Here is a 9,156-nt window from a genome sequence, read left to right on the forward strand (position 1 = left end):
GCCTAATAAAGTGGGCGGTGAGTGTGTATATGTGTGTGTGTGTGTGTGTGTGTGTGTGTGTGTGTGTGTGTGTGTTATATATAGATATAGATATATATACACACACACACACACACACACACACACACACAGTATATATTTTTTATTTTTTCCGGAATTTTCAGGAAAGTCCACTTTCATCTCTGTATATGTGTGCGTTTGAACGCACCCTGTTTACTAATTAACTACTAGTTTTGCAGTTAGCAAACCTTGCATGAGTTGAGACGCTATGTATATATTCCAATATTTCCCCTTTGGTTCAAGTCACGATGTAAATACTGTACACAACATTGTGATTGTGTGTGCCACATCCAGTCTCTCGTTAGAACTAGGAGGGCACTGTCTTCCTATTGGGCAATGCTGAAGAACGACATTGGACGTGTCACACGTGGAAAGACAAACACAAGGTGTGAGTGTGAGCGCGGATGGCTGTTTGTCGATGTGTGCCCTGCGATTGGCTGTCAAGCAGTTCAGGATGTACCCCGCCTACTTCCGAAGATGGCTGGGATAGGCTCCAGTGCGCCCCATGACCCTTGTGAGGATAAGTGGATCAGAAAATGGATGGATGGATGGACAATTCTTCTGTTTGTTCTGCCTAACTGGCAATGCGATTCTTTTGAATACAGAAAAGGAATTTTCAGGATGCTGACTTTTCCAAAAACACAGAGAAAAGCAACTACCTGTGCCTTGAAAAATATAATGAGTTTTCTCTGTTTGTTGTTTTATTGTTTCTCTTAGTATCTTCTCCGGGGTCAATCTGGGAGCAAGCAGCCAGTTCAGCGACTTTCTGGATGGCCTTGGTCCGGCTCAGTTGGTGGGAAGGCAAACACTTGCGACACCTGCAATAGGTGAGATTGTGCACATGGTCACATCGTTTAGTTGCGTCCTTCGCTTTCAACTGCATGCAAATGGCATCAAGAGATGATGTTTGTGGATTGTTTGCTATGCCATACGTTATTCTAGCATTCCTTTGGTTTTATTCCAGCACTGGTTTTTAGGAGACTTTAGCCGGTGCATTTCGTACACATAATTTCATGTTCATCATTGAAATCCACTGCTCCCAACAAAACACAACTCCTTCGTATCTTAGCACCAACTTTCTTTGTTTTACAGGTGATATCCAGATAGGTATGATGGAAAAAAAGGGTCAGCTGGAGGTTGAAGTTATCAGAGCACGAGGTCTTGTACAAAAACCAGGATCGAAATCCCTCCCAGGTAAAAACTGTCCCCTGATTGAATTAATACAAGAGTTGAATCACGCTCTGCCTCCAAAGACATGACGATCTTTTACAATCTCAGTTTGGAGACGTGTGACAAAGCCTGGTACTTGACATTTTTACTTCGCTATTGAGAGCAACAACAGCAAGGGCACGTGACTGCGCATGAGCACTGGAAATTGAATAATACGCTCCGGTTCAAAAGTTTGTCCACGCACTTTTGCGCACACAAAGATTTAATCAAGTTGACTTCCACAATAATTGTGCTTCCAAGGGCCAACTTCAAAATAAAAGCCAAGAGAGGCTTTGATATCAATGGACAGTATTACTTGCTGTCGCCGATGGCTTAGTAGTGGTACACTCGCCGGACTTGAGGGCAGCGTGGGATCAGCTCCCACTCAGTGACTGTGTACATGTGGGTGTGAATGGTCATTTGTCTCTATATGCACCCTATGACTGTCTGGCGACCAGTTCAGGGTGTTGTCTGCCCTCCACCCGAAGTCAGCTGGGATAGGCTCCGACAACTCCCCTCGCAACCCTGTTCAGGATCAGCGCTGTTGAAAATGGATGGAAGGATATTACTTGCTTTGATTTTATTCTTAAGTTAACTTTCGCAGCGCGTCGCAAAGTAGGCTATGAACAACGGTTGTGGCGGCTGACCGGACAAGGGGCTACACTCGTGGGGAGACCGTCACAGGAGGGCCGCTGCTTCAACGGTCTGTCAAAATACATCCTGACGTGAAAGCACTCAATCATGCAAAAAAAAAAAAAAAAGAGAACTGTGTTAATTCAGCGAGCTGATCACAGGGTTCCATATTGCAAAGTCAGAGGAAGGCAATTCATTTTTGGAATGGGTCATGCAACTCAAATGTGTTAAATTGAATTTCTTTTTATAAAACAGTAGATTGTATTGTTTTAATAAGCTGCCATTGTGTAGCTCTGCTATAATGATGTAGTTGCGATTAGAAAAAAAAAAAAGCTTATTTAGTGATCTTAAAATGACACATCTACACTTATTAGTAACAAACCGTGCCCAGATGTGCCCTCAGTGTTTCAGCTAATCAATGATCTTGGTTGGTTGGGGAAAAAAAAAATGAGAACAACAAAAACTCTGGTGCTCATTTAAGAACCACGGCAATGTTTTTACGTGCACCGTTAAGAATATCTATGTCTCAAAAATCTTCGCTTTCAACTGGAGGGTTAAATGTTCAAATCCCACTTGGGGCACACACTGGTCAGAGAAATGTTTATTTATTTATTTTTAACTTCTGGTATCATTGTTTCATGTCATTAGCAAAAAGTGTCGGCCGCACGTGGCATTAGTGGTTAGTACATCTGTTCGTCATTTCTGAGATTTGGCGTCTTGGGGTTTGAAGTTCAGCTGAGGCCTACTTGTGTGGAGTGTGTATGTTCTCCCAGAGAACCTGCACGGGTTTCCTCTGGGTATGACAGCTTCCTCCCATGTGGTCGACCCTGCTTCTCACCCAAAGTCCTGTGGGGTACACCAAGCAATTTAGAAAAAGTAGGCAGAGGGATTTTCTTGGGTCCCTTTTAAACGAAAAAGTTTTGTTCTTCTCTTCTTTTTTTATGGGCAGAAATGTCATTTCAACATTCTTCACCATCTTAGCTGTTTACTTCCTTTAAGTCTTTTTTTTTGTTTGTTTTCTGTTTCGCCCCTGCCTTCAGCACCTTATGTCAAGGTCTACCTGTTGAATAATGGAGCATACGTAGCCAAAAAGAAAACCAAGATTGCACGGAAAACACTTGACCCACTGTACCAGCAAGCGCTGCTGTTTGAGGAAAGCCCACAGGGTAAAGTCTTACAGGTGAGTAGAAAAGATGGTTATTTCTCCTTTTCCTATGTTGAAAATACAAATCAGTTCAGCCGGCGGAAGTCGATCCGCCGAGCAAATGATTTTTTTACCTCCTTCAGGTGATCGTATGGGGGGACTACGGCCGCATGGACCATAAAAGCTTCATGGGAGTTGCACAAATCCTCCTGGAGGAACTGGACTTATCAAGCACAGTAATTGGTTGGTACAAGTTGTTCCCACCTTCCTCTTTGGTGGATCCGACTCTGGCTTCCCTCACACGGCGAGCTTCTCAGTCGTCACTTGACAGCTCCTCTGGACCGCCCGGGGTCCGATCCTAGTGGGCCAAAAGCTCTAGACCACTCTGCGAATGACTAACTCATGACCTGCATCGTAAGAAGTGAGACATGTAGAGCAACAACAATCAGAAAACACATCACGCAACAAGAAAGCTTTGTTGAGATCTGACAATCACTCCAATTGTGGTTCATTCCGTCTGTTCCGGGGGAGTACCGTATTTCAGTGTTCCATCACAATTTAGAGAAAGGTCTCCGTTTTTCCTTTGTGCACGCTGAAGATCGGGGGCTGTCTCCAGGCGACAGGCGGTAGCTTTCAAGTTGAGCTGATGAGGTGAATACGAGATGAATGCCAAGTGACAAACGAAGCAGGGTGGCTTTTAGTAAAGCAATGAAATGTACGTAAGCGTTGGAATGTATGAACTTGAGACAGAGGTCACCTGCCCCTCCCCCCACACCTGCGGGTCGTGAGTGTAGTGGAATCCTATCTGCAGGGGCCTCAGCTAGAACCCCATCAGACTGCCAGCACCTCTGCCCACGAGCAGGGGGCTTCCACATGGGTATTTAGTCTGGAAACACAGGGCCTTCTTCTGGTGCCTACACCCTGAAGCCGCGTCACTGGTCCTTCTCTCTCTCTCTCTCTCTGTCGAAAGGTCCTCTTTTCAAAATGTTTACCGTGGCTGCCCGAAAGCCATACTTGTCTTTGTGCATTTGCTTTGTTGTCTTTTTTTTTTCTCTCTTACTTTTGCACAAAATGATTTTAGAGTGTGTTTGATGCTCATGATATGTGTCAGTCCGGTGCGTGCATGGAGAGAAAATACACATGCGATTAAAAAAAAAAAAAAAAAAAAGGATATGGAACTATTTATTGTCTGCAAGTCTTGTGCAGGTATCGGGGACTGGTGATGAAGACACATCTTAGATTTTTAAACATGCGATTAAATGAAGTTGTCCTTGTAAAGATGTGTGTGTATTAGGCATCCCAGGAGGTTGACCAACAAACAAAAATTTGTGTTACGACTATTCAACGTCACAGAAATACATCATCACTCTAAAACATGAAAAGGGAAATCTTTTTTTTTTTTTCAACCAAAGGAAGACTTGGATATTAGTCAAATTACCCTCACCCGAGCATGTTTAAATATTTTTTTATTAAACCTTTACTTTATGTTTTGGGCGGAATTAAACACAAGCACAAGAGCTTGATTTTTTTACAACTAAAAGTTTAACTTTTTAAAAAAAGAAAACGTAGTTTTGAAAAGAGAAATAAAACTAAAACTCACACACTGGTTCTGTTCAGTTTGGTGTAGTTAGTAGAAAACAGAAAAGAGAAATTGCTCACACTTTTCATTGTGCAACACTGTTCATACGAAAGTCGCCCATCGGACTGATGAGTCAGGACAACATCAACTCATTTTCCATTTGACCTACTGACCCCTCTCACCTTGTAAGAAAGGGGCCTGTTTGACCTGCATGCAATGTTTTTTTTTTTTTTTGTAAAATCAGCTACATGAAAAAAAAAGATGCCGAACTAGACACGTGTGGGTTTTTTTTTTCCACTTACTATCGGGCCGCTTGTATGTTGCATGCAGTTGTACAGTTTGCTCGTAATTGAATATTCAAGAAGTAAAACCAAGAAACGGAAGCCATTCTCATCAAAAATGCATTGGAAATCCCAACTGCAAGTCTATGCCATGTCCGTCAGTCAGGTGCTGAACGTCTCTCAAACAGAATCGGAAGATTACGTTGACGTTGTTCCTCATACTCTCTAACAGATGTACTGTAGTTCCTGAGCAAGCAGACCTCACAACCCTTCCTGCTGTTATTCCACATCATTGTATACCTCCGAGGAGCTGGTGTATCAATAAACATGTACAGTGCAAATGCAAATCAGATCTACTTATATGGAACTATAACATAATGTTGTCAGCTAGGATATTATGACGTATAAAAGCAAAAAAAAAAGAAAAAGAAAATGCAGAACCAGTGATACACTGTAAATATTCAACAGACATTCAACTTGGGGCCAAGTCATTTCATGAGGATTTATTAATCTGCTGTTGGGGACCATGCAGTCATGCAGTGGGACAACTCAAGGTAATAGACTTGGGTTTGCCAAGTTTTAAACCATGAAAACAAACAAGTCTGTATGAGATGTCTCAATGATCACTTCAACTTTAAACACTGTATGAATCCCAGTCCAGTCCTGTCCAATTTTGAAACTTTTTTTTCTTCTCGCTGTCAGTATTAACAGGAAAACATTGATTGTTTACAACATATGTGTTCTACTGAAAGAAAATTGGAGAAAAAAAAGTCAGGCATTGATTGCATCATTCCTTGTTTGTATCACAGCTGTGGCTGAAATGATGTGTATGTTTTATATTTCAAAAGGTTAATTTTTATTATTTACAAATAAAAAGAATGTGTGGAAGAAAATGCTCGTCTGTTCATTTTTCTACCTTCACTGCAGTCTTGTGACGAGGCCAAAGTTGATTGGACAAGTTGCGAGGTCACCCTGGACAGACCGCGTTGTTAGCTAGCAATGCATGGATTCTAACATGTATTGAATACATATACCTTTCCAACACAATAACCAACATTGTTATTGGTTATTCCCAGAGATGGGCATTCTGTCCATGGGACAGAACGGTCTGTCTGTCCATCATTGGACGGATGCCCATTTTTGGGATGGAAGACGAGAAGTTTTTTAAAAAGGACGGATTAAGCAAGGACAGAAGTGGGTTTTAGTTCGTCCTTTTACTTGTCCTTTCCCAGGTTAAGTATGTGGTGTGGTAAGGCAAAATATCCAGGCCAGAGTGGAGCCAAATTTATTTAACAGGCTATTTCATCTGAACGGTATATTTACAGCAACACTACCACCTAGTGTACAGTTAGACAACATTAAGGTGCCTACAAACACCCATTACACGAACCATCAATCCAGCGGGTTAAGAAAGCTGACTGTGTTGTATGTCTCTCAGTACCCTCCCACCAAGGTGATGGCTAGGATTTCTAAAAGTAAAGTTATTATTATTTTATTTTATGATAGTAACCATTTTTGTGTTGTGAAATACTAGTTGCTCATCACTGAGACATTAAAAATATAAAGAAACAGTAATATAATTTTTGTTTGATTAATGGTCAGTCTTATCCGCAACAGCCAATCACGGGGTCATGCACGGACGCTTTTTTTTTCAGAGGCGGGTGCGGACTGGGATGGAAGTGCTTTAAAAGGATGAGGATGGAGTGGGACAGAGGACGATTATTATATGAATAAGGATGGAGGAACGATGACAGAAGGGTACACAGGTCGTGTGTGTTCATGCCCACAACGACGCAGACCTCCCTCTTAAATATACCAGGTTGCGTTTGTATGTGTATGTTCAGGTAGCACTTCCCAATACTGCCATTGAACCCGGAGCTATAGCAAAGGATGCAGTTTTTCTCCCCTCAGCATTTTTCTCCTGACAAGGGGTCGAGTGCAGGGTGGCAAGTGGTCTGCAGGTGTGGGGCTTTAAGTAGGCAGGGAGGTAAAATGAAAGCAATGATAGCAACGATTGATCTGTCATCGGAGAGTAAGACACAACAATATATGTGTATTCAAGGGAGATCTCAGCGATAAAATGCCATGGTTCTGTTTGAGGGCAAAATTGGAGGTCGTTTCCCCCCAGCGCCACAGCTGTTTGTTCATGCCATCATCATCACCTGCCGACTTAAGGACTGCCACGCCGACTGTTTGCTGTCATTGCTGTCATGCTGGTTGGATTCTTGTAGTGGTGTGTTTTAGTTCCTGGTGTTTTGTTGTGACTGAGTTTTTGGTCTCTTCAGGACTTTGTTGTTGCTTTCGATTGAGTTTTTTCCAGAATGCCCCTGTATCTGTTTTCATGAATACACTTAGTTCAGTAGTGCTTCTCCTGCCTTCCTGCTTTTGGGTCCTCTATCATGCATAAACATGACATAAAACGTAACTACGAACTTTTTGTAAAGTGTGGACAATCTGGTGATGGGTCCCAGAGTGTCTTAATCGTTGTTGGGAGATGGAACTCACCTCCCAACAACTCCAACACATCAAAGCTGCAAAAAACTTTCAAGCACAAAGGCACACACGCACACACACTGGTACACATACACACCTCAGGATGCTGAGGCAGCACACCTGACACTCAGAGGTATGTCCATTTTCATTTATTTGGAAGACATCCTTGTCAGCTCCTCGTGAATGAGCACCTTGTGCGTCTTATTAACTTCTTTACGAGACTCGCGGCGCATGGCCTGATCATTAACCCGCCTAAGTGCCTTTTTGGGGTTGCCCTCCATCCTTTCTGGGGCATCTCATCACCAAGGATTGGGGGCGCCCCTCTTCTGGTAAGGGTGGAAGCGATCTCTGCTTTTCCTGGTCCACCCACTGCTCGAGCGCCCTGGGGGTTTCTTGGGATGGTGACACTACCACCGTTTCATCCACCAGATGGCCTACGTCATGCAACTGTGCATGAGGCGCTTAAAAGCAAATCTTGCAACCAACCCATTCTGTGGGCAGCCGAAGTGGAGACCGCCTTCGACAATGCCAAAGTCGCCTTGTGGCCGTGCCACTATGTTGGGTCACCAGTCGCAGTTGCGACAAATGCCTCAGATCTGGCAGTTTGTGCGGTGCACTAACAGTATGTGGATGGAGCCTGGCAGCTACTGGCCTTTTTCAGTCACCTGCTGTCCCCCATCCATCCATCATCCATCCATCCATCCACTTTCCAATTCGCTTATCCTCACAAGGGTCGCGGGGGGTGCTGGAGCCTATCCCAGCCGTCTTGGGGCAGTAGGCAGGGGACACCCTGAACCGGTTGCCAGCCAGGGCACACAGAGACGAACAACCATTCTAATTCACAATCACACCTAAAGGCAATTTAGAGTGTTCAATCAGCCTGCCATGCATGTTTTTGGAATGTGGGAGGAAACCGGAGTACCCGGAGGAACCCCATGCAAACTCCACACAGGGAGGCCGGAGCTGGAATTGAACCCGGCACCTCTGCACTGTGAGGTCGACGCATTAACTACTGGACCACCGGGCCGCCTGCTGTACCCCAGAGAACGGAAATACAGCATATTTGACAAGGAGCTCCTCGTCCTCTCCCTGTTCAGGAAAGTTTTTGGCCTGTGTCTGCTTTTCTCCGGCACCGCACTAACATATTTTATCATCGTCTATACTCTTATCGATACCCATCCCTACCTACAACACACTAGGTTTTTTTATGCATACAGGCAAGGCTCAAAATAAGCAGAAAATGATTCTAGACAATAATCTACAATTTTTAGCTACGTATACACAATATAGATTTAAGAAATATAATCAGTTGATTATATTTAAAAAAGAAATCAGTTGTTTGTTTTTTATTTAAGGACATGTATTAAATAAAAATATCCTTGACCTGAATTTATGATTATTGTATAGAATTTTCACAAGGAGACTCATATACTGAAATATTCAGTCGCTGCAGTACTACATTCAACCACCCTTATATTGTCTTGTTTTTACTGTTTAATAAAACCATTGCTTCAGGTCCCTGGGATCAACCAGGAAAAAATGTTCCTTCATATTTGGAATTTGCTCCTCAAATTAAGTCTTTCATCAGCAAAATTGCTCCCTGAAAGTTAATTCTGCCTTGTATCCAAGTAAACACAAGCAAAAAAAAAAACCTCGACCAAAACAAAAAAAAAAAGAGTGTAGTCTTTCCTCTCACATGGCTCTTGAGTATTTAAAATTTAGACCCGTCGGTGATGCAATAATTGCCGTCAAAGGTA

The 9,156-nt window shown here is 43.0% G+C and overlaps 1 protein-coding gene across 15 annotated transcripts in view; it reads left to right on the forward strand.

Moving 5' to 3' along the window:
• Nucleotides 1-5,328, forward strand: part of rims1b (regulating synaptic membrane exocytosis 1b) — a 96,283-nt gene extending 90,955 nt beyond the window's left edge. For all 15 annotated transcript variants that reach the window (XM_019879796.1, XM_019879797.1, XM_019879802.1 and 12 more), the window contains 4 exons: nucleotides 778-887; nucleotides 1,153-1,254; nucleotides 2,943-3,082; nucleotides 3,190-5,328. In XM_019879796.1, coding sequence (XP_019735355.1) covers nucleotides 778-887; nucleotides 1,153-1,254; nucleotides 2,943-3,082; nucleotides 3,190-3,408 — 571 coding nt within the window. In that variant the 3' untranslated portion in view covers nucleotides 3,409-5,328. The remainder of the gene's footprint in view (nucleotides 1-777; nucleotides 888-1,152; nucleotides 1,255-2,942; nucleotides 3,083-3,189) is intronic.
• Nucleotides 5,329-9,156: the final 3,828 nt, after the last annotated feature.

Source organism: Hippocampus comes, unplaced genomic scaffold (genome assembly GCF_001891065.2).
Source record: "Hippocampus comes isolate QL1 unplaced genomic scaffold, H_comes_QL1_v1.1 scaffold158, whole genome shotgun sequence".
Classification (NCBI taxonomy): domain Eukaryota; kingdom Metazoa; phylum Chordata; class Actinopteri; order Syngnathiformes; family Syngnathidae; genus Hippocampus; species Hippocampus comes.